The 25,842-nt window shown below is 45.2% G+C and overlaps 3 protein-coding genes and 1 pseudogene across 4 annotated transcripts; 1 reads left to right on the top strand and 3 right to left on the bottom strand.

The window, feature by feature from the left end:
- Positions 1-6,614: 6,614 nt before the first annotated feature.
- LOC120669390 lies at positions 6,615-8,859 on the bottom strand (annotated as a pseudogene).
- LOC120671069 (pentatricopeptide repeat-containing protein At5g04780, mitochondrial-like) lies at positions 8,109-9,966 on the bottom strand. 2 transcript variants are annotated; one of them, XM_039951306.1, is made up of 3 exons: positions 8,662-9,966; positions 8,424-8,555; positions 8,109-8,340 (listed from the first exon to the last, which is right to left on the bottom strand). In XM_039951306.1, the coding sequence occupies exon 1, from the start codon at positions 9,882-9,884 to the stop codon at positions 8,922-8,924; it is 963 nt and encodes a 320-aa protein (XP_039807240.1). In that variant the 5' UTR covers positions 9,885-9,966; the 3' UTR covers positions 8,109-8,340; positions 8,424-8,555; positions 8,662-8,921. The 2 variants fall into 2 exon arrangements, with proteins under 2 accessions (XP_039807240.1, XP_039807238.1); XM_039951304.1 differs by having other exon boundaries at positions 8,109-8,555.
- A 1,495-nt stretch (positions 9,967-11,461) lies between these two features.
- On the top strand, positions 11,462-13,691 carry LOC120671066 (3-ketoacyl-CoA synthase 11-like). Its single transcript, XM_039951302.1, has 2 exons — positions 11,462-11,622; positions 11,790-13,691. Exon 2 carries the CDS (start codon positions 11,791-11,793, stop codon positions 13,354-13,356), a length of 1,566 nt encoding a protein of 521 aa, XP_039807236.1. The 5' UTR covers positions 11,462-11,622; position 11,790; the 3' UTR covers positions 13,357-13,691.
- Positions 13,692-15,277: 1,586 nt separating this feature from the next.
- LOC120671070 (serine-threonine kinase receptor-associated protein-like) lies at positions 15,278-21,398 on the bottom strand. The gene is made up of 7 exons (XM_039951307.1): positions 20,971-21,398; positions 18,827-18,962; positions 17,952-18,033; positions 17,160-17,335; positions 16,913-17,050; positions 16,685-16,824; positions 15,278-15,982 (listed from the first exon to the last, which is right to left on the bottom strand). The coding sequence occupies exons 1-7, from the start codon at positions 21,086-21,088 to the stop codon at positions 15,756-15,758; spliced, it is 1,017 nt and encodes a 338-aa protein (XP_039807241.1). The 5' UTR covers positions 21,089-21,398; the 3' UTR covers positions 15,278-15,755.
- Between the last annotated feature and the right edge of the window lie 4,444 nt (positions 21,399-25,842).

The following is a 25,842-nucleotide window of genomic DNA, read 5'->3' on the forward strand; positions in this document are numbered from 1 at the left end:
GGGAGTATCTATCTAGACTTGGAGAGGCAGGGAAGATGACATAATCAACCTCCAATAATTTGTTGTTTCCTATACTTATAAAAGTAGTGATAAGTCTTGCTATAGTATTATTATCAAAAGAGAATCACTCAGTTTCGAAAGGAAACCGGAATCTAAAACTATCCCAACTAAATTATATGTATTCCGCCTTCCCCATATCAAAAGAAGTTGTTCCCACCAAACAGTTTCTCAAAATGAACTTAGGGCAATTCTAATTTAAAATAATACAGCTTCCATAGCTATCAACTCACCAAATCTAAAGCTTCTAAAGCTTCCACAGCTTCCATGCGCAGGCAGGGACGGCGCTGAGCTCTCGGGTAGGGGCGATGACAGGGCTACCGCTTCATATAGCGGTGGGGACCCAGAAAACAAGTGGTGAGAAACACCACTCACCCCAACACATAGGTGTACCGTTTTCTTTTCTTTTTTTTTGTCATGAAAGTGTACCGCTTTCTTCGTTGCTTGAGAAACAATTTCTTTCTCTTTCTTTATTAACTTCTTTCTACATTGATCATTTTTTCAAAAAACTTCTATATCGATCATTGAATTGCTGATACAACAGTCTGTTAAATGCTACTCTCTCCATTCCAAATTTAGATATGTATAATTTAGATAAATAAAAAATTTTATATATACAAAATTTAAAATGATCTATAATTTAGAATGGATGTAGATTTTCTCCCTTCTGTTACGACTATCCTATCCCTGATTTCGTCAACACCCGTCTATTCGAGAGAGAGAGAGAGAGAGAGAGAGAGAGAGAGAGAGAGAGAGAGAGGTGCTCATAACTATAAGGTCAATCTGAGTGCATGACTTTATTGTATAGTTACTAAAATTGAAAACTCGAAATAAAACTCCTATATCATCTTATGGAACTCTCATTTCTCTCTCCTCATAATAATTTTGCTACGTCAGCAAATTTTACTAGCGTTGTATAAAATTTAATACCCATAATTTTTTTTATAAAACTCCCATGCTGAGACCGGCCTCGCAAGGCACCAGCGCGGTAGACCTCATGTGTTCGGTGGACAGAAGAAAAAAAAGTCATCTAATGTTGTAGCATGGGTACTGTAGCGATCAATCATATCCATGCATCTCAGATCGGACGGCCCACAGAGGCTCAAAAGTCACGAGAACAGTGTTGAGGGAATCCCGATTGCTCAAGTTCTCGCATCACAAAGTTCAAAAAAAAAAGTCCTCACATCGCCTAGCTAGCTCCCGGGCGCGAGGTAAATAAATGTGGGTCGAGGCCATGAACGGACAGTAGGAACCAGACCACGGATCGATCGATTTTTGTACTCACCACCTTCAGGTTCGCAGGCTCGATCGTCATCAACACCGGCGCCCGTGCCGGCCGTGGCGTGCCTCTAGCCCTCTACGACTCTCCGTTCGGTTCAAAGTCTCGAGGCTTGTGGATGGCAGGAGGCGGTCGCGGAAAGCACCGCAGCCGCCGCGTCCACTGTACTTGGGCTCCGTCTTGATTCCCTGCGCGATGTGTCCTCGCGTGTGGCTGGCCGGAAATGTTTGACGGAGAACGTGTCACCTAACGCGAGTAGATTAAAATTCGGTGGTTTGAATGCATAAATTTCCACACGTGATGCCCATCTCCTTTTACTTGTCGGGTAGGTTTGTTTTAGATAGTGATCACTTTGGTAATTCGATACTAAGTCACAAAATATTCATATATAAAACTTTAATGTCTATGGTTCTCAAGTTTTTTAAAAAGATAAAAAAGAGAGCACTTCATTGGGATTAAAATATAGCAATTTGGGATCAGGTCTCGGATTCACCAACGGTGCCCGTATTTTTTTTTTGTTTTTATTAGAGTAAAATGCATCAGAGGTCCACCAACATGTAAAAATGTGTCATTTAGGTCCACGAATCTAAAAATGTATCTTTACATCCATCAACTTGAAATTCGTGTCAATTAGATCCATAAACGATGAAAGTGCATATTTAGGTCCATAAAACTTGTAATTTGCATCACGTAAGTCCATAAACTCTGAAAATGCATTTTTAGGTTCATGAACTTCATCCATGAGCAATCGTGTGGCTATAGACCCTTAAAAAGTCGCCCTGATATAGCTGTCCATGAATGTCTTTCAACCCCTCACCAAGAACTATTCTGGGTTGACCCAAGTCTAACATGATCACAAGATTTTTCGCCACAATAATTTGAACCACCATATCCTGCCACCCACGCCATGGAGTATATAATATCCCCTACCACGGTACACATGTTGTTGAGTTCCTCTATAACCTCCTCCATCTTTCCAAAGCAATCACCCCTACTCTCCACACATATTATGGGTTATATCTGGATATAAGCTCCATAACTCACCAATGGCAGTCCAAAAGCCCCTTTTGAATCCCAATACATGTCAATAGCCTCCAAAATAAGTCTCTCATCCCCCTCTCCCCTCCCTATGCACTTGATTAGAAATTGGGGCTCAAATTTCACCATTCTAATTAATGAAACTCCATCAATGTGTGGGAACTGTGTAGATTCATATTGGTGTGATATCAGTGCATGAAGGCTAGATGGAGGGGTATGGATCTAGGTGACACAAATTATAAGTTTATGGACCTAGAAATGAACTTTCAAAGTTCGTGGATCTAAGTGACACAAATTACAAATTTATGAACCCAGAAATGCAATTTTGAAGTTGATGGACCTAAATGACACCCTCCTACAAGTTGATGAATTCTGGTGCATTTTACTCTTTTTATTACATGTGTGGCTAATTTAGAGCCTATTTATTTGCATTGCAGGTTTTGAACCTTTTCTGGAAAGTTGTTGCTAGTTTTTTCTTTTGGAAAGCCAATAATATTTTTTAGACGATGCTATTAACTTTTTGGACTAAAAAAGCTACAAAAAACTTAGAAAATTGAGTTTTTCAGCTTTCCATATAAAGTCAACTTTGAGCTTTTCTAAGTTTTTGGCTTTCCGGAAGCTTCGCCAGAACTTCGTACATAGTTTGTTCACCCTAAAAATCTATCAGAAACTCAAACAAACTTAATATTGAGAAACAATCCATTGGCAACAAGACCCATGTAAGGTTTTGGTCCTATTTGTTTCAGCTTATGGCGAATTTTTAAAGTTTGATTTTGAGAAATCCAAAAGTATGACTAATCGAGAATCCATAATCATCTAATAAATTCCCGATTCTAGGACTCATCTGACTCTTGGGTTTCCTAAAATGGAACCTTCAAAACCATAAGGTGAAACAAACAGCACCTTTACCAATCTTTTTGTGTTTTGTGAAAGCACCTTTGCCGATCTTAATATCTTCCGACTAGCCCGCTGTAAATGCATGTTAATAGTGGTAGGGTGTGTCCATATACCTTCGTAGGAGACGAAAATGCAATGCATGTATGTAAGCATCTGCATAATGAAATACTATATTTATAAATAATTTGGATCCAAACCAAGTATGCTCGTGAAAAAGCTGTTGCCGATTTTGACAATACATAATTCCACTTTACCTTGCCGCGCGTTCTTTGACATGTAAAAGTTAAAATGGGAGACCATAGTAGAATTTTGGCATATCACGGCAGCCATGTCAACTGGATGCAGATGCAAGAATAATATATTAGGAATGTTTTAAATTTTACAATTCTTACCATGCGAGTCATCACAGTACTACCTACATTAGCTCCGATCAGTAGGCCAAAATTATGTAGATCATCTTATCATTTCGAACACCTGCAAACAATGAAACAACTACATTACCCCAAAGCACTAGGCCAAATTTAGAAAATCATCCAACTATCTTACATCTGTGCCAAAAAAAAAAAAGTCATATATGTGCATCATGTAAAGGGACGGACCCGTTTCTTACGGTCGAAAAATTAAAAAATTGTTGCCATTGATTTTTATCCTTTATTTTCTGAGGTTTGTGTCGTTGAAAAATTAGTTATCTATAGATACAAATTTTGACTTAATTTCAACTGAATCGGAGAGAAATTTCCATGTGGAAAATTCCTAGAATGACCTTTCTAGAAATAATGTTGTGAAAGGGGCATCTTTCTTCATTTTATTTTTTTAGCAAAATAGCCCAATTTACCCCTGAACTATCATGCTTGGCTCGATTTTGTCCTTTAACTATGAAAATGTCCAATTCAGTTCTCAAACTACCCAAATCAATCCAATTTCGTGCATTCGTTGATATAGCACGCCATGTTGGCTCGCCTCGTCACCTGCCCAGTGAGCTGCTCACCCATGCAGCCTCCGTCAACTGTATTGTTTGTTTGATATCAAATGATATTGTGAGAATTATAACGATATCATTTGATATCAAACATTAAAGTAGTTGTTCATTCAGGCAGATCTAGACACTTAAACTGCATGATGCTCTTTTTCCGATGACACTGTGTTTTCCTAATCTGTTCCAAAAGGAGCTGCTTTGTCCTCCACGACCAGTTGAAGTGGATCAAATCTTGGCTGAGCCGGTTCCTCTGAAATATTAATGGTCGCCTTTGCAGATGTCCCAGCAGCCATGCCAGTACTTATCTCGATTATAATAGATGCACTTCCACTAGCAACTGCATTTGCAGATGCTTAAGCAATGGAGGTAGCCATTGTTGGGACTAAGTTTTGAAACAAAGGGTGAGCTGCTAGAGGTAGATGGAGGATAGGATCAGCTAGCCTCTTGTTGACAGAAGTTGTATGGGGGTGAGCTGCTCTATGGAAGGTAAAAAGAAGGTATTTACATGTTAGATAACTGAGCCGGTGATAAGATGAGCCAATGTGGCGTACCACATCAGAGAATGGACGAAATAGTTCGGATAGTTCGAGAACTGAATTGAACGTTTTAATAGTTATAAGGGATGAAGGCCAAGCATGTTAATTCAGGGATGAAGTCGAATATTTTACTTTTGTTAATTAACATCTTTGTTCTTTTTTTGAACGATTAATTAACATCTTTGTTCATTTTCAAATACCACACTTCTATCTACCCTTCGTGAGCACAGCCAGCCCGGCTAGTCCAGGGGGGTGTCTATTCCTCGCACTATGCGAGATTAGACCAACCCATCGCAGAGGCGAGCACCCCCGGCCGCCCCCGCCGTCGACCACCTCCCCGGCTCCGGCGGCCTCCGCCGCCTCCGCCCTCCACCACCACTATGCTAACCAATCTCGCTGCTGCGCCGTCGATCCACCACCGCTGCAGCCTTCTCTCGCCCCTGCCGCCAGCCTCCGCCCACTGGAGGTCCTACCCTGCCCGGCCGGCGGCGCTCCCGTGCCGCCTTGCCCTCCGCCGGCCGAACCGCCGCCGCCGCCGCCCCCCCCCGCCCCCGGCACTCTCCTCTAAGTCCGGCAGCCATGGAGCCCGCCCCAGCCCCCAGCAACCCGAAACCCTAAAGCTCCGCCGCCTCCTGCCACCACCCCGGTCGCCGGCGGCCTCACCGGCGGCCGCTCCGCCCACCTACCACCCATTCCCGCCCCCCCTCCCCCCTCCTTCCTTGCTCGCTGGGGCAGCGCCCCCTCCCCTGTCGCGAGGTAGAAGAAGAACAGGGAAGGAGCGAGCGCTTCTGCGACACGGCGACGAAAAATCGCGCGCGATGAATAGATTCGGCGGCTAGTCCAGCCAGAGGGGCCCCACCTGTTCCATTTGGCCCAGTTGCTCGTACTGCTGCTTCGACTGGCACCACCACGTGGGCCCCAGATGCACGTGAGAAGGGAAAAAAAAGGCTACGGGCATCTGGAATAGGGTGGACGGGCACTAGTGGAGGACCCGCGCGACGTGGGCGCCTGTTACCGGTCTGGGCCCCGATCCAGCCGTCCGTATCGGCCCGCGCCGCCCTGGCAGCCGTTGATCCTTGCACGCGCAGAATTTCTTCGTCTTTTCTGCCAAAGAACGCGCAGAATTTGTGTAGGCATAATTAATTGCATAAAGCGTTGCGTAAAGGATTGTCCGCCTCACACTTTGGCCCCCACCTTTGCATAAAATTTTGGGAAAAATTAGATTTATACCATTAAAAAATTTCAAATTTAGATATATATCATCGTGACTCACATATCATTGACTCCTATGAACCACACATGTCAGTGAGATAACGATGATATATATCTAATTTTGAGATCTTTTAATGGTACAGATCTAAATTTCCCAAAATTTTGTGGCATGGTAACAAACAGGAAAGACACGCTTATCATGGAACTTGCGCTAAAATCATGGGGATTATAGGTTGCAATTTTGACCATAGCTGGAGTACCTGTTTTGGAGTTTAAGTTTTCTCAAATATTCTTTTGATTGAAAATTGATGAATCGGAGTTGAAGTGTCTAGATTGTTTATTGTTGTTTCAAGTGAAACTACAAACTATCCGGTAATTTAAGTTTAGTGTAGCTGTCAATTATCGTTGAGGTAACAAGAGAATGGTTACATTTGATACCTGAATGGTTATATTTGATAGCTTAATTGACTAAAATCCTTATAGGTATATTACACAAACTAGAAAAAGAAACTGTTGTTACTTAGAAATCACTAGAAACGCCACGCAGCCTTGCTGCGCGAGACTTGGTTTGTGCCATTTATTTGTATTATTTGAAACTTTATTTGATACATGGAAGAAAAATGTAATTAGATTGATATAACAACTAAAAGAATTTGTACATTGTACCCAAACAGCTTGCAAGTTTGTGTGGCTAGCTGCATTCATATCTCCACAGTTATGATGATTGACCGACTACTACTTGTATGAAATTCATGTACATTAGACAGCCCTTTGAGATTGCCCATTGTAATCTGCTAACTTAGAAGATTTGACGCAAATGCTCCAACAACTTCTAAGTAGTACCTTCCCTGTTTGGACATCAAAGTGAGTCTGAAATTAGAAACTTCTAAGAACCCACCTGACGAACTACATCATTTTTCCTTTTGTTGATTTGGTTCCCAAGTTGAAAATAAATCGCATGCGGTGCATGTGCAAGAAAAGTAAATATATTTTAGATTTGGTAAGACGATGGGATAAGCTCTGCTTACCATTGGTATCAACTATTAAATAGTTACTATGTAATGTACATATCCTTACAAAGCGGATTGGCAAATTCTAAGAGCATGTGAGGACAACTTTGGTTCTCCACAGAGTAAATGCAGGAGTTTGATATGGCACCGTCCGAGCTATGTCATCATCTGAACTGTCATCTAAACTGCTGTCATTATCAAGAACTGTTCGTTTTGATGGCCCTGACGGCCCTGGCTCTGGCCCAGGTAATGCCTCCTTATCCCTGTATTCATATTTCATTTGATCAAATATTGAATTTTGTAAATGTCAGTTTCACTGGTTAAACTCTAAGATGCAGCGGTGGAGCACATCGTGATATAAATTAGTTTACCTGAAATATTTTCCCGAGAATTTCAAGGCCGTTGCTCGGGCCTTTAGATCCTCTTTCTTGACATTGTTTTCGTAAAGCACCTAAATAAAAACCCCATTAAATAAAATAAGCTTGGTGTGCAGACAGTTTCAACAGATGAATCTAGAATAGAAAAGTACTCATAGTCCAGACAGTTGTAGGCACTACTTAGTACTTATCATACCGTATGTAATCAGATACCTCAAGATACATACTATTTCACAAACATGCAGGAGAGTCATTTCAATTTCCACAACCTTCAGCTTCCACAGTGAGCTCATCATCAGATCCTTGTTCATCCTCATCTGAAAGTCAACATCCTACTCCGTGGCATTGCCATCCTTGTTACTCTGCCGGCAGGCGTCCTCTTGCAACTGCAACAGTTGCAGGGCTCCTGCATTTCTCCTTTTGCTCTCATCAGTTCGCAATTTTAATCAGCAGAGCACAATCCACTACGGGAAAAAAAGTTGCTCACCTTTTGCTGCTGTGATCTGTGACTTCTTGTTCCTGACCCACTCAGCCGCGAATGGCACTCCTAGGTACATGGCCTTCTTGCCAAGCTCCTTTGCTGCATGTCGAGAATACACATATCCGATGGTGCGAAGCTTTTTGGATCAGAAAGCGCAAATCATGCTTGTCCATTCAGAACTACAAAGTTGTCAAATTTTCAGGGGCACCTCTTATATACGCTGGTAGTATATGCATTGTGGGATCTAGCTTAACCAATGTAGCGTGTTATCAAGGGAGCTTTCATATTACTTAGTTTCTGTATGATGGGATTTTTATCTACAAACAATTCATCTTTTACATAAACTACATTCTGAATGTGGCTTCTTTTGCTGTTGTTAATGTTTCTTTCCTGTCCACACACCATTTGATGTTAGCTCCTTTGCTGCATGTCAAGAATACATATATCCGATGGTGCGAAGAATATCCAGTCCAGATGCTGCAAATGGACATTTTTTCACAGTGAGTTGAATGCTAGACAACATAAAAGTACAAATGGTTTAATAGGATCAGAAGATTGACAAGTGCTGGAGAGAGCCTCTTCGCCTCAGCTTCCACACGATTAGCGAATCTTTCTTTGTCACCACGAACATATTGGGAGAGGAATTCCTTGAGGAATCTAGCTAGCTTTTCCTCTCTTTCCCTTTGTACATTCTTGAACAGAATAAAAATAGAATGAGACCAACATTATTATATCAAAATGTGGAGTGCCTAAATATCATTAGTGCAGAAATAGCCTGCCTCCTCGGTCAATTCTAACCTTGAGCCTGTCCTGAAGCTTTTAGGGGTTGTCGTTGTCGGTTGTCATCTCAGTGGAGGCCATTGTTGCCATTGCAAGATGACCAATGTAGTCCTCGAACAGCTCGCTCCCGAAAAGGAGGGTGAAAAAAACAGTGCCATCCAGTATGTTGTCCCTGAAATATTTGACAACCGAGATTGATCCATTGTATAGGACCATTCTGGAGACATTAGCTCAATTTACTCGACTCTCGGAGTTCTGAAGTTCCAATTGCTGCTGCGTTATACCATCCTCTCATTTTCATTCTTCTTTTTGGAAAATATCAAATGCCAAGAAAAGAAGGCATGATATTGTCCCTTCAATTGTAACCAGCTGTACCCACCATCTTTCTTAAGGCTAGCTCCTTTCATCAGTATTCTTATCTCAGCAGCATCTTTCCATTTACCACAAGATGCATACATGTTCGAGAGTAGCACATAGCCCGCTGTATTATCTTTCTCCAACTCATGAAGTTTCATTGCTGCCCTCTCACCTATCTCCTTGTTGTTGTAAGTGTTGCAAGCACTCAGAAGAGCTGACCATGCACTTGCTTCAAAGTTACTTGGAACCTTCATGAGAAGCTCTTCGGCTTCTGTCAAACGATCAGCTCGAGCTAGGACATCAAACATGCAGGTGTAGTGCTTCTGTTTAGGTGGGATGCCATGTGCTTGCATTGCTTCAAAATAATGTATGGCTTGTTCCACCAAACCACTGTGGGAACAAGCAAATAAAATAGCTAAAAATGTATGCTCATTCGGTGATATTCCATTTGCCATCATATTCTCGAACAACAAAATAGAATCTTTTGCAAAGCCATTTTCTGCAAGTCCCTGAACCATGGCAGTCCAAGTGATACTATTTTTTTCAGGCATTTGATAAAATATCCTCTTGGAGCTGTCCAAATCCCCTGACTTGGCATACATGTCACTGAGTGCAGTTCCCATAAAGATGTTATGTTCGATTCCAAGCTTGACAATCTTAGCATGAACCATCTTGCCCACCTCTAAAGAGCACAAGTTTGCGCATGCAAGAAGAACACTTGACAGGGTAATTTCTCCCGGAATCTGCCCTGAAGCCGACATTGCACTGAAATATTTTAGTGCATCAACAAATCGTCGATTTTCTGCGTAACCAGAAATCATTGTGTTCCATGAAGCTGCGTTCCTTGCAGGCATATTCTTGAAGAGCTCATCTGCTTCCACCATTTTGCCGTTCCAACTATAACCAGAGATAAGAGAGTTCCAGCATACTATATTCTTTTGTGCGAGAGAATGAAATACATCATCGAGACTTTGAGTGGGGAAAAAACTTAGCTTGCTAGGACAACAAGCATTCACTCCGCTAAATCGAGTCGCTGTCCAGCAAGAACATGGACTGAATCAAGCTGCAGTGAGGACCTGGAATTTCTCGGCCGCCTGCGGGTCGTTGGGATTCTTGTCTGGATGCACCTGCCTCGCCTGCAGCGGGGGCGAAGCCTGCGCGCGGCGCCGTGTTGCCCTGCGCGGCTGCGCCTCTCCCCTCGCTCTGTCCCTCCCCTCTCTCTCTCTCTCCTTCTCTCTCTCCTGCGCCAGTTGGATCCGGCGGCAGCAAGCCGGGAGCAGGCGGCCGGAGGTCGGGCCAGCGGCGGGTGAGGCCCCGTGGCGCGCGGGCGGCGGTGGCCGGCTCGTGGGGGCGCTCCCCATTCCCCTGCGCTTTCCTGGCGGCAGAGCCGAGGAGAGCCGGCGGCGTGCGAGGCCGGCGGCGAGCTGCAGGGCGGGACTCCTGCGCGAGGACCGGGCCTCGTGGCGCACGGAGGCCGGCCGGCGCATGCGGGGGTGGGGGGGGGGGGGGTTCGGCCAGCGGCCGTGAGGAGCGGGCCGCGGGGAGGAGGGCCTCGCCCAGCCGTCGGTCGTTGGTCGCCTGGACTGCGGGTTGATTTCAGAAAACTTTAGGGGTTTATTGGGAAAAATTCTAAGAGAAGATAGTGGATGGAGGGTTGTATTTCTAGGAAGTTCGAGGTCTTTTGTGCAAAATGACCGAAAACGCAAGATCTGGCCCGTTTGTCCGGCCGATCCGACGACTGAGAAAAGCTGGCGACGTGGCCTGCTTCTCTGGTCTCGGAATTAGCCGAGAATCGTAGGGTAAGATACGCTCTAAAGACCATGAAATCTAGATCGAAGCTTTTGTATGGCTTACTAAAATGAACAAGATTCATCTTAGGGACATGAAGACGATTTGGTCCATCAGTGCCGTGAATCACAGAAGGTCTCGCCTCCAATACAATGAAACGAGCTACTCCCTCCATCCACAAAAGAATGAAATTCTCACTTTTTGATGAGTCAAACAGTTTAAACTTTGACTGAAACTATATAAAATAATAATTCATGATAAGAATTAACTACCATTAGATTAGTTATTGAATATATTTTCATAATAAATTTTATTTGGAGACATAACTGCTAATATTGTTTATTATAAATTTGGTCAAATTTAAACTAGTTTGATTGGCATAGATCCCATAGTTGCATTTTTTATGAATGGAGGGAATATATTTTTTTAAACACACATGTGCATTTACAAAATGATTCCTTATGGAAACATGCCTTTGTAAAAGAAAAGGTGGCAAATATTCTCAGTTGCCAACTCAGAAATTAGCTTGTAATAAAGAAATACAGTATGATCCTTCATGATCATTAGAATTTTACAATTAATGGAGGGGGCGAGGGAAAATTTTCCTCATCTCCGGCCTTGTCTTCTCCGTTTGTTCATCTCGCGTGGCCTCCTCTGGCCCCCTATTAAACCACCGAGCTGGGCGCCTCCCCGTGGCGCTCACGGCCGCATTACCGCGGAGATCGAGAGACAAGAGAGGGAAGGGCGGCGACTCTGCCGGCTGAAGCCTTCTCCTCTCCTCTCCTCTCCGTCGCCGCCTCCCTGCTCCACCCCCGGAAACTAATCCCTCACCTGGTACGCGCGACGCGAAAGCCTCCCTCTTTCTCCTGATTAGCCGGCCGCGTTAGATTTAGATTATCGTGGCGTTCCAATCTGAAACCTCGATTCGGAGATCCAGAAGTTCTTGCCTGAGATCCTGGCATTTGGGATTTCCTGACGGGCATCTTTGTTTTTCCTTTCAGAATGGGGACATCGGCGGCGGAGCCCAATGCTGCCCCCGCGCCGCCGGCTGCGGAGCCGGCGCAGCCGCGGCGGCGGATGCCGGACTTCCAGCAGTCGGTGCGGCTCAAGTACGTGAAGCTGGGGTACCACTACCTCATCTCCCACGGCATGTACCTGCTCCTGTCGCCGCTCATGGCGCTCGTCGCCGTGCAGCTCTCCACCGTCTCCCCGCGCGACCTCGCCGACCTGTGGGAGCAGCTCCGCTTCAACCTCCTCTCCGTGGTCGCCTGCTCCACGCTGCTCGTCTTCCTTTCCACGGTCTACTTCCTCACCCGCCCGCGCCCCGTTTACCTGCTCGACTTCGCCTGCTACAAGCCGGAGCCGGAGCGCAAGTGCACGCGCGAGACCTTCATGCACTGCTCCAAGCTCACCGGCTCCTTCACCGACGAGAACCTCGAGTTCCAGCGCAAGATCCTCGAGCGCTCCGGGCTCGGCGAGGACACCTACCTGCCCCCCGCCGTGCTCCGGGTGCCCCCCAACCCGTGCATGGACGAGGCCCGCAAGGAGGCGCGCGCCGTCATGTTCGGCGCCATCGATCAGCTGCTCAAGAAGACCGGGGTCAGGCCCAAGGACATTGGCGTCCTCGTGGTCAACTGCAGTTTGTTCAACCCAACGCCGTCGCTGTCAGCCATGGTGGTGAACCATTACAAGCTGAGGGGGAACATTGTCAGCTACAACCTCGGCGGGATGGGCTGCAGCGCCGGGCTGCTGTCCATCGACCTCGCCAAGGATCTGCTGCAGGTGCATCCCAATTCGTACGCCTTGGTGATCAGCATGGAAAACATCACGCTGAATTGGTACTTTGGGATCAACCGATCCATGCTCGTGTCGAATTGCCTGTTCCGGATGGGTGGCGCTGCCATCCTTCTCTCGAACAAGCGGTCCGACAGGCGGAGGTCCAAGTACGAGCTGGTGCACACGGTGCGCACGCACAAGGGTGCCGACGACAAGTGCTTCGGCTGTGTGACTCAGGAGGAGGATGAGATTGGCAAGATCGGCGTGTCGCTGTCCAAGGATCTCATGGCGGTCGCCGGTGATGCCCTCAAGACCAACATCACCACGCTGGGGCCGCTGGTGCTCCCGTTGTCGGAGCAGCTCCTCTTCATGGCCACATTGGTTGCCAAGAAGGTGCTCAAGATGAAGATCAAGCCGTACATCCCCGACTTCAAGCTGGCCTTCGAGCACTTCTGCATCCACGCCGGCGGCCGCGCGGTGCTGGATGAGCTGGAGAAGAACCTGGAGCTCACCGACTGGCACATGGAGCCATCGAGGATGACCCTGTACAGGTTCGGCAACACGTCGAGCAGCTCGCTCTGGTACGAGCTGGCGTACTCCGAGGCCAAGGGGAGGATCAGGAAGCGCGACAGGATCTGGCAGATCGCTTTCGGGTCCGGGTTCAAGTGCAACAGCGCCGTCTGGAAGGCGCTCCGGACTGTGAACCCGGCCAAGGAGAAGAACCCCTGGATGGATGAGATTGACAACTTCCCGGTGGATGTTCCAAGGATCTCAAAGGTTGGCAACGCATGAAGGACGCTTTGCTGTTCCCAGGTGGCAAGTGGAGTTGGTCATCTTCAGGTGCCAGGGCAGAGGTTTACGCTTATGATCATCCCATCGTTCGCGCCGTCAGTTCTTGTTTTCAGTTGTGGCATGGCATCTGTGTGGGGGCACTTGAAGTAGGCAATTTGATTAGGTAGTGGGTGTGATTTCTTCGCTAGGGTTGCCTGAATGTCTGATATGTCATATGTCCAGTTTATTCAGATTGGGGAAAGCAATTGCTTTTCAGTAACGGTGTCACATTCTTTGCCGCCTGATTGAGATGTCTCAATTGCAGGCCCAGCTGAAACTTGAATTCCCCTGTCCAATTGATCGGTTCTGCCCTGAAAACCTTCCAAGACCATCAGCTTTTTTGCATTGCCAAGGTGGTTGTGGGGAGGTGCTGAGCGTGATGTGCCGGTCGTGCGTGCAGGATGCCATGATTTTTCCAAGCGATCTCCGTCAGCTGTTTCTGATGTGGATCTGAGCTTTGCTCGGGTGGTTTTAGGTGGAAGAGCCTGTCAATCATGCACTCAACTTGTAATCAATGTCCAAGCTGTCAAACTATTGCGTGGTAGTCTGTCTCCGCACTATTTTGAACTAAAACCAGAGTTGACCACTTGATCCTGGCATCACTGGATGCTCTTTATGTTTGCACAGGAAATTCGTGCTCTGTCAGAACTCAGAAGGCGGTATACGTTTGCTCGTAGCAGCTGCGCCTACGAAAGAACAATGCGTTTCATCTTGGTGGCACTGGAATTTGGCCATGGAACACGCACATCAATCCAGCCTGCAGCCAAGCGTGCACTGCCTCATGAGGTCCCCGCAATTTGTTGCTGCCTGGCGCGCGCGCCAGCGCCTGCATCTGTGGCTGCAGAAGCGCGAGCGCCCAGCTCCGGTCGCCAACCCGATCCTGTACATCCTGAAACGCCCCCTGCTCCTCTCGTGGAACCGGTGCTGGCCGGCTGCCGTGCAGGCGCGCCGCAACGGGATCGGTATCGAACGGCGTTTCCCGTTTCCTGGTTGTTGCAGGCAGCCTAGCAGGGAGCGGCGCAGAAGCCTACAACGTCCTGTGACACCGGGGCACATCGTGAGGCCAGTACAAGACGAGGCACCGAGACAAGGTCAGCACTGCGAACTGCAAAGATTGTCCATTGCAGTGCCCATTTTCTTAGAAACAACTTGCGGTGTGCGTTCAGTTTAGGCACTCAGATCTGAGGTTCTTTTCTTTCAGGAAACAAAAAAAAAAACCTGAACGTTGTAGACCATAGATCATAGATGGTCCAATACGACAGCAGTTTGGTAGAACAGAACTCCAGTTTATTTGCCGGATGAAACGACATCTTGGCAATAATAGTACCAGGGTACTGTATACAATGCAACTGGTGCCAATCATGAGGTATTGAGGTGGCCATGAACAGTGACTCCACATGCACACTGATGCACGCCGCGGCCGGAGAAAAGGCGGCCCATCGGAAGATACTCGCAGCCATGGGTCGGTTCACATGGCGGGGCATGTGACGCGATTCCCTTTTGCGAACGCACTGACGACTGACGAGGATGATGGAGTGGCAGAGTGCTACCATTCTTGCACACATGCGCCAATGCCATCTCCCAGATGACCCCCGGGGAAAAGTATATTTATGCTATAGGGGAACCAATTATGACCTTAGATACGAGCTCAGTAACATGCGGGCAAATACAGCTGCAGGTTTCGCGGATCTGGTCACTGATCAGCACCGCCGCACGTTCCGAGCAACCATAACAAGAGCATGTCGCGAATTGAGATCAAGCGATCAGAATCGGAACAGGAGAAATCTTTTTTTTTTTTAGGAAGGAACACCGAACACGAGGAATCTGTCACTTGTCGGGCAGCACAGCACGACGCTCTTGAGCTAATTTTAAGGTCAGGAAATGTTCGCAACTTTAGAAATCGGAATTCGAACCTCAAAAGCCACAGAAGTTACAGGTCAATGAAGCCCTCATGCATTGTATTGTACGGATTAAAACGATGAGGAAAAAAAAGGTCACCACAATCACGGTTACCAGCAGCGGTACAAAATACTAAACCTTTCTGGACGCAGTCACAGCAACTAAGCTACGGAACTTGCTTTTTTCTCTTGGTTTATTCACGACACTAAACGCGCTATGCTGATATTGTCCTATCAAAGCGAGGGCCCCATACAAAAACCCACCACCACCAATTGCTCACGAAGGGACATGGTTCTCTCCCAGTGCTGTGATGATGACTCAAGAAGCCGGTCTATCCTTGGATTGCAAATAGGCCTTGATGATGACTCGGAAGGGAGAAACTGAATAAGCACGGAGGCTCTGATGGCAATCTCCTCCCAATAACCAAGCACCGCTAAGCATGCCAGAGATGCGATACACTTCTACCCCTCGGTCTGCCCCTCCTTGGGGATGTGGAAGCCTTCGATCTTGGTTGTAACCTCGTTCACCCCAGCAGTTGCCTTGCCATTGGCCGCCTCACTGTCATCAGCATTCGGGGAGCTAAGCTGCCAGATCCGGATGGTGCCATCTTCTGACCCTGAGGCATATGATTCACCACCAGGTGCGAACCGGACGCAGTGGACTGGACCATGATGCCCTTTGTTACAAGCTGCGTATTAGAAGAACATTCGTCAATTCATTTGGCAAGTGTAATGAAATAAAACAATAAAAAGGCCTATCTCCATTAGAAATACCAGAAATGGGAGAAGAAATCACTAATGTACAAAGAATATTTCTACAAGACAAACCTAAACCACAATAAAAGCTCTTGAATTTAAGAAAAAATATTAACAGAACACAAATGCCATCAAGATACTATCTAAAATTATTTAGTGATAAAAATTATAGCAATTTAAGGAAAATATAAAACAGAATACAAGTGCCATCAAGATACTGTCTACAATTATATTTCTCAATAAACCAAAATTATAGCTATCATCAAGTGGATATAATCAAAACTATTTGAAAATACTAAGTGATTCAGGGTGTCAACTAATCGTTTCCACATTCATCTTTTTGAGTGTATGTGCCAGTGGTACTCAAAGGGGAGGAGTTAGGATTCCATAAAAGCACTCAATTTTTGCTTGACTGGCGTTGAGGCTAAAAATACAAGAATATAACTGACAATTGCATCTCAACTGCGAAAGCCAGAGGAGCAGAACATAACTGATAACACAGCAATACAGCATTCAAAGCTAAACAAACATGCTATGTTATATGCTGATCTTTCTATTTGTATGGGCAAAACTACACCATGGGTCCTAAGGTGCAGATCTTATGAATGATTAAGAACAAAAATAGATGAACTTACTTATTTCTTCACCAGTGAAGAAATCAAATACATGAACCCACAAATCTTCTCCTCCAGCGACAAATTTACTCCCAGACTTTGGTTCCAGTGAAGCTGACTCCACATTGCATGGCATATCATAGCTTTTAACAAGCCCAAAGCTGTTGAAAAACAGAATATAAAAACATCTGTTGGAAAAGGATCGATCAATTAAAGTTGTTAAGAAAAATGATGACTTAAAGAACTTACTGATTTGCGTCCCAAAATTTTACACTTGAGCCATCAGCTGTAGTAATGAACCTGCCATCCTGGCTTACTTCTGCACTAGTGACAGATGCCTTGGTTTCAAGAGTTTGGACAATTTTTCCAGTTCTCACATCCCATAGCCTGCATCGAGCCATACAAATTAATTAAGAGGAACAAGGCTGTAGTAAACCTAAGCGGCCAACAAGTGTTCATGTTTTTATTAATTGAGGCATATCTTTTGTGCACACACCTTACTCCACCCATATCAGTGCAGGAACTTAATATAGTTTGGTCACTATGAAGCCAAGCAACAGTTCGGACAGAACCAGGTGATTTGTCAAGCTCTCTTGGAGCTGCATCAGGGCGGTTCATGTCATACACACGCAAAGTCTTCTCCATGCCTCCGGTGAGTAACAGGTGGGTATCCTGTAGCATAGTTGCCAGTAGAAGAGCATGAAAAAATACATCTCCAAGGATGAAATGTAAAGCAGTTTCCCAAAGACCAAAAACATATGATTTCACAAATTGATTTCAGTTTGTATATACATATCTATTGGCTTTATAAAGGAAAAAAAGATGAAGCAAATTCTTCTGTGCTCTCTTGGTTGCAGTGCCAGATAATGGAATTAAAAGGGTAGGCCATGTGAAAACTAATAACTCTATAAACATGGAACTAAAATGGCAACTAACTTGGAACAATAGTATAAAGTAAAGAAAGCGAACAGATACTACTGCTACGTAAGATGCGCAAACAAACCATACTATCATTATGTTTTTCAGATGGTCAATAATTGCAGTAAGCATAACATATTAGGACAAGATTTAAGGTAACTGACCAAGTTACTTTAAAGCACAATACCTAATCATATTAAAGAAATTCTATAAAGAAAATTCTGCACTGCATCATTCTTGGGTGAAACAACACTCAAGACATATTAAAGAAATTCTATAATAAAAATTCTGCACTGTATCATTCTTGGGTGAAACAACACTCAAGACTAGATCTGACAATCATGGTTTGGGGACAAGTAACAAGCATTACCTCAGAAAAGGCACAGGCCCGTACTATATGCTTGTGTTCAAATGAATGTAGCTCATCACCAGTCAGTGCATCCCATACTTTACTGGAAAAACGGTATAAATGATAGTTACTAACAGAGAAAATTAATGTTGGGAATGAACACCGAAACATCTCTTGTAGTGATATGGTATAAAACGTACACCTGCCAACAGACACTTTCATGCAAACTTCCCAATTAGGCAGTTATCGCTTTGCATGAAATAGGATATTATATTGAACTAACAAAAACCTATCTAAAAACACCATATTAGCTAACCTGTATGATCCACAATGTTCCTAAATAATTATGGTAATTACAATGGTAGGTCACTTACCACCTAAATCTTAAGAAAAGATTACAGCTTATAATTTTTCATGGTGCCTTTACTAAAATTCTTCAATCCTAATTGATCCTTGCAAGATTTTATATAGCTATTATATACTTCTGATCTTATAAGATGTAAAACAAGAACAAAACAATTGATAGATAAAGTGTTCCTCATATTCATTGTAACCCCTGCTCATATTAATAGTTGGGCAAAAAAGGATGTATAGTACGGGCTACAAATTAATGATAAATCATTTGTCCTAACCAAACACATTTTGGTACTAACATGCACTGTATACATATGATTGTATCCAAAGTTACTAGCATATCAGATTAGCATGATGAAAACACATCTAAATTCATGTACAATAATGCCTGTCTTAAAGCAAATTAAGAATGAATTTGTAGAAATTATCCATCAAATAAACATGATTTGATATGGTAATCAAGATGCATCTAACTCTCTACAAAAGGAAATTGGAAGTAACTATAACACCGACTGGAACTTCGAAAGGCAAGAAAATCATACGCTGAGAAGTCAGCAGATGCAGATGCAGCACGCAGAGCATTTCTGTCAAGACAACAGCTCCAAACAGCTCCTTTATGACCTTGAAATGTCCCAATCCAGTCACCAGTCTCACCATTACGAAGCATTGGATTTGTATCTGCAGAACAAACCAATTGGCAAAAGAATCATTCAATAGCTCGCAACATAACAAAAGGCAGATATGATTGTCCTACTGCAATTCACTAGTATATGTAAACAATATATAAACATGTGTCTGAGGACATGCACATATGTCCGAGGAAACAAAAACCTTCCTCATGTCCACCAGCTCCCTCTCTCCTGACAGGTGGCTCTGATTCCTTTTCGAATGTTGCTTGGTCCCATGACCTAGCCTAGTATCTATCCATTCTCTTCCCCAATGCATAATACCCAGTTGAGGCACAGTGCTATATAATGCTTAGTTGCTTACAACAAAGAACACATAACATAAGCTAATTAGTATTGTTTCATATAAGATTCTTTTCAATATATCATTCATAAATCAAACCCAATGCCTACTACAAAAAAGAAATTGCAAGGAAGCTCAAATATAGACCATAAATTATATCCTTACGAAATGGGGTCCATCTAATATTGCAAGGAAAAAAGATTGGATGAGGTGAGAATGCTCCTGATATGACATGACAATATTTAAATATACATAAGGGGCAGGGTGTTGGTAGGCAAAAGTTAGCATGCAATCTGTTTTCCTACTTGTATAGGTTTCAGAAATTTAAAAAAAAAACATGTATTATCTTCACCATGAACCAATAAAGTAAGATGTTATTTGGTAATCCACATATTATTATCCACAATAAAGATGCACACACATATTTCTATGTACCCAATACCCATATCCGTTTCTGTATCAAGCTTTTAATATGTTCTCCATGAATATCTAACCATTTCATTTTGTTTCCCATCCCTTGTCACCGTGGTGTTCAAAACATGAAGCTATAAAAAATGCTGACTTGTACATAGTGTTGATTTAATACTACCCATTTAAACTGTCATAAATTAACTATTCATGCAAATACCTAGTACCAGAAATATCATTGATACGCTCCAAAGAGGAACCCATGTGCAATTATGATTCATAACTGGCCAGCAATAGGGCTTCTAAAAGGAATTGTCAAGATATTGTATAAACTACAAGTTCGCATATAACTAATTCATCCTCCAAATGACTTCAATAAGGCAAACTTCAGAAGTTCAGAAAAATTGCACCACGCCAACCTCAATACCTTTAATGATAGCATTGGATAACTAACATTATTACACATCAAAAGCACATAAACATAAGGACTCAATTGCATACTGCTGTCACCACACCAGCAACACAAAAAACATAATATCAGCACCCCCTCATAGCCATAACTCATTGGAGGGCTACTTGATCAGATGAATGGAAGGAACAGGTAGATGTTTGATATACCAACATAATGTATATGAGTATACCAAACACTCCCTTATTCTCCAGAAGTCAACCAAGTAGCTCATCTTGCCGTTACAGTCCATACCGCTAAGTGCCCTATGGCTAAACGACAAAACGGCTGCCAGGTTCAAATAACCAGTGAATAGCACTACACGCCAACCTGATGGCCTAGCGCTTTAAAACATGGCTAGAAGGAAAAAAGCTAGAACATGCCTAGATTGGCAATCAATTTCGCCCATTTGACTGTGGATGCTTTCCGGAAAAAGGAAACAATGGTGTTGTGTCTTTTTGACTCTCCATTCCATAAATGGTAGGTTCCTTACTAAATTGATCAAGACAGGTGTGTAGCACATTTAGTGAAGCAGTTCAAAAGATCAGTGTCCAATTTATGCAGGCCTAGAGGTAGTTTAGAAAAATTTAGCCCACAAGTCAACCAAACTACACGGTTAAATCATCAGGGAACTACTATGGCACAAACTGCATACCAACCAATTGATCCATTCAGTTAAAACTAACTATGGTGTAGAAATCATCACTTAAGCACATGCAGACATGCAGTCTAACCAACATCTCGTAAACGCATATAGCTAACAGCAGGCCATCGCGTCACAATCAACAATCCGATCCAAACCAGTCACAAAACTGAAATGAAACTACATCGCTCGGGAGTGGATGTGGGGGATTCGCTTACCCTTGCTGGCGCTGATGAGGAAGTAGCCGTCGGGCGTGACGGGGCTGTAGAAGAGGTCCACCACGGGCCGCGAGTGGCCGTGGCACACGAGCGGGATCGCCACCTTCTTCTTCTCCATCGCTTCGGTCCGGTCCCCTCCCCCCGGTGAGAAATCACCCTAGCCCCCGGCGACGATGGCCCTGGAATGCGCCGCCCCTCGCGCGCCCAAACCCTAGCGCTCCGATCGAAGAAGAGAGAAAACCCACAAAAAAATTCGGGCCAAAAAACGGAGGAAAAATCGAACGAAATCGCGCGGATCGGCGCGGGGCGGGGCGATCCGGATCCTGAGGGTTGGATCTGTACAGGCGCTTTATTGGGTGGATGGATCGGCGGGGGCGGGCGGGAGGGAGGGTGAGGCGAGGCCGGGCCTCCTTGGGCGAAGGGTGGGGAAGAGGGCAGGAATCCGGGCGCCGTGGTTATATAGGGACGGGACGGAGCGAAGCAGCACGCGCTCGAGCGGTCGCAGCGGGAGGAGGAAGCTGTCGCCTTGTCGGGCTGGGGTCGTTGTGGGCCGCTGGATCATTTTCTGACGGTTGGGATTTTCCATGAACGGTCTGGGCCGAGAAAATACTGCCATTTTATGGGCCTTTTCGTTACGGAGAGATTATATGGTGGCCCGGTAAGTGGCTGGGCCTTCTCCTCCTCCATCGATTTTTCATCTAACCCCCTGGGCTGGGCCTCAGGACTCAACGCACTCCGCAGAGAAAAACAGAGCAAACACCCCCGCCTCCTCCTCCTCTGAAAACCAAAATCATGAAATAATTTCCAAAAGAACTAGAATCATCATTAATTATGAGAAATTTTATTGGTAGTTAAACAGATCTATGTGTGAAGAAGTTCAAACGTGACGGTTGGAAGAAGTGGCGTGTGGTATTTAGGTTGCAGGATGCAACTGCATGCAGAACGACGCAACGGTAACTGTTAACTGATGAACAGAGTCCACTGGTGCTCTTCCCTTCCTCTCGGCCCCGCGGGGCTGCCAGCCTGCCATGGTGGCTCAGAGGCCGCCGAGCAAGTAGTTCCGCAGCGCCCTCGACAGAGCGGCGCCGGCGGCCGCGAGCCTGGGGAACCGCAGGGCGACGACCGACAGCATGGCGAGCGCCGCGCCGAGCAGCCAGACGATGAAGGCGAGGAGCAGGTGCCCGGCGTTGCTGCACGCGGCCTCCCTCGCGCCCAGCTGGTGGGTGATGACGATGGTGCCGAGTAGCATGAGGACACGCCCGGAGTCGGCGAGCACCTGGTGGTGGCGGCGCCCGATCGCGGGGGCGCGGCCGTCCATCGCCGCCCACGTCTTGCCTCTTCTGCTCTTCTCGTGAGCGTGGTTGAGAACCAATGTGGATGTGAAGTACCCCAAAACGTGTGGGCCTTTTATAGAGGTCTGGTTGGTAAACTTGGCTGGAGAGCGTCCAGTGCGAACTAATGGAAACGAGTTATCTTATCGCACTCTTTCCACGATAGCCCACTACTTTGACTTATATTATGTAATCTATATTCTAATAGGGTTATTGCGATATTTCCCCTACTTTTAAATCTAATTGTAATTTTACCCTCATTTTTATCAGTTTATGATTTTACTCCTACCTTTGAAATTTGTTTGCCTCTATTAACGATTCTGTTAGTTGCATCTAGAAATAACAAAATTACAAAAAAGAGAAAACTCTTATACGGTAAAAAAGATAAAGATGTCTTTTATCCCTTCAACCCTTTTCATTCTGCCCTTCTTAGCCCCTCCTCTCCCCAACCACTTTCTCCGCACTGTGCGCAAGCCCTGTGGAGCGGCGGCTGCGGGAGGATGGCGGCGGCGGTTCAGGTTTAACCGAACCGAGATGATTGGTTCTTCAGTTTTTAGCAAAATTTGGTTCTTCGGAAATGGGAACTGTTCGGTTCCTAAAAAATCTGAGAACCGAGCACTTCGGTTTCAGTTTTTTCGGTTCGGTTCCAATTCCAACCTAAAGAACCGAGCGTTGAAGACTCTATTGTTCAACGCTCGTCGCTGCTCCGCCGTCCCGCCGTGGTGTCGTCCCTGCTGCGCCCCGCCGTCGCTGCTCGCCCGGGCAGAGGACGCCGCCCCGCCATCGCTACTCGCCCGGGCGGAGGTAGGAGAGTGTCGCACCGCTATAGCTTGGGCGGAGTCCGCCGGCCGCTGTAAAGTCCGTCGTCACTGTGTATCCTCCTCTGCAGTGAGCCAGGGACGGCTGGAATCGCCGCCGTCACCCTCACCGGGGATTGGAGGAGCCGCCGCCGCCGGATCCTGATGGGATTGGAGGAGGAGGAGCCGCCAAGGGGCGACACCGGTTGCTGCAACGGGAAGGCTCGAGGCGGTGCAGGCTTGCGAGGGAGGAGGTGCGGCGCAGGCGTGGGAGGCACCGAGGGAGGCGTGAGAGTCTGAGAGCCTGAGAGGGAGGCGCGTGGGAGGGAGGGGGTCGGGTGTGTGGGTGGCCGTGGATTGAGGTTATATATCTAGGGTTTCAGTACTGGGCTGGGCCAAATTTGTTACTGGGTTGAATTTCGGTTACCCGAGGTCTGGAATCGAATTCACCGAAGTTATTTCGGTTACTTAAAACTCGAAACCGAACCAGCGACCGAATTTCTCAGTTTCGGCTAATTCGGTTTCAGTTTCGATTAATCTGGTTCGATCTTTGGTTATCGGTTAATTATGCCCAGCCTGAGCGGTGGTGAGTCCGGCCGGCGGTGGCGGTGCAACGCATCAAGATGCGAGCAGGGGCAGGAGGGCTGAGGCCTGCGTGCTAGCTAGGAGTGGGTGCGGGCGGATGCGGGTGGTGCGCGTCCCGGCTGAATGCTAGCCAGACGCGGGTGCGTAGCCTTGATAGGCGGGAGGTAATCCAATTATAGATTTGGAGGTCAGATAAAATTATAGCTTTTTTGTTCAGAATGCGGGTGATTCTCGGAAGAATTATCTTCGGTCTTTTGGGCAATTAGCTTATTGTGTTTTTGTTGCTGTGATTTGTAGGTCAAATCATATAATTATGAAGTTGTTAGGAATCTTTATCTTTGAGTTTGCCCGATTGGGCACCAAAGACATGGATGAGAAAGAGGAGAAGAGAACAAGTATTAGCCATATTGTTAGGAACAGAGGCATGAATATAATGCATTTCTACTGGACATGTAATATCTCAATATTAGCTGTTGTTTTTGCTGGACATGTAAGTTGAGATGCTAAGATTCTCAAAGTATATTATTGGTTGGAAAATTTCTTTTGGATTGTTTGAAATGTTGTCTAAAGAATATATGTCAAACAGAGGTAAAATCACTAGATCCTCATAAAAGTACGGGTATATTTGCAAGACCAAACTTTTCTTGTCCCAGCTCATTTGAAGTGTTACATGCTGTTCATGGGTAGGGGCAATCGGAGTCTTCAAATTCAAAACGTATAGATAAAATTACAAACAAATAAAAATATTTCAAAGTAGGGGTAATAATGCAATAACCCATATTCTAATCCTAGAGCTCCTAGAACTTAACGAACGTACTTGCTGAGATAATCATGAACTGTAGAGCTTAACCAGTATACTTGCTTAGGTAAGCAAGCTTTGGTCCCATCAATTTAATGGAGCTGACCCCGGTGGCTTTTGGCTGGCTTCGCGCGTCACTCGACTTGACAGGGTTGCAGTTGCAGGGAGAACGGTTGTCTCCTGCCCAACAACCTTGGTCCTTCGGCACTGGCCTACCAAATGGGTGGGCCACATGTACCATGGCATACATGAGGCCTTATTTACATTTAAAGTTTAAAATTTCAAAAGATTTATAAATTGTCTGCACGGTGTATTAAATGTAGTCAAAAAATTACATTACACAAATGGACTGTAAATCGCGAGATGAATCTAATGAACCTAATCAGGCTATGATTAGACACTAAATTGCTACAGTAAATATGCTCCAATGATGGATTAATTAGGCTCCTTAGATTCGTCTCGAAGTTTACAGACGAGTTCTATAATTAGTTTTGTGATTAGTCTATATTTAATATTTCAAATATGAAAAGATTTCTTTTCAAAATTTCAAAAATAGAAAACTAAACAAGGTCTAAATATTTTGGTCCACCTAGTAAATATTGGTGTCGGGCATGCTAATTTACGGGTGACCGTAAGGGGTCGATTCGTACGTCGATTTTCCGACCGTTTCTTTTTTTTCTTTTTAGTAATTTTTTGTCATTTCTAATTAAAAAATTTTCGCAAAAAAATTTCAAGGGAAAAAACGAGAAGCAGGAAAAAAAATTGGAAGAGAAAATTTTAAGAAACAAATTTTTAAAAAAAATTGAAGAGAAAATTTTCACATTCAAAACAAAAAAAGCTCGGGTAAAACTTTTTTTGCATCCAAAACAAAAAAAGGCTCGGAGTAAAAAAAAATTTGCATCTAAAACCAAGAAAAATCCAGATGAAAAAAACTTGTAAAAAACTTTTGCAACAACGGCGAACCACTGCGCCGGGCCTCCCTTGGCGCAGGCCCGCCGCGCCTCCCCGAGCACGGAGCATCCCTGCCACGCCGCGCCTCCTCCGCCCAACCCTGCACCGGTCAGGTCCCGTTGGATCTGGGGAGGAAAAAGGAAAAGGAAGAAAAGGGAAGAGGAGATGGAGCAGGGAGCGCTTGAGGGGAAAAAAAGAGAAGGAGAAGGAATGGTCGGGTCCACTATGTGCGCTGCGGGAGTCGGTCGGCTCGACCGTGTGTTTGGAACCTCCGGTCGAATGTAGAATCAGAATTGGGTATTGATGTCATTGATTAACTTAGTTAAGAGCTTGATTATCGATTTGTTGTGATAAAAATGGAGTTGCTTTCTTGTATGTAGTCCTTCAATCCTTCCAACTCATTTGCTTC

Source organism: Panicum virgatum, chromosome 4N, assembly GCF_016808335.1.
Source record: "Panicum virgatum strain AP13 chromosome 4N, P.virgatum_v5, whole genome shotgun sequence".
Lineage (NCBI taxonomy): Eukaryota > Viridiplantae > Streptophyta > Magnoliopsida > Poales > Poaceae > Panicum > Panicum virgatum.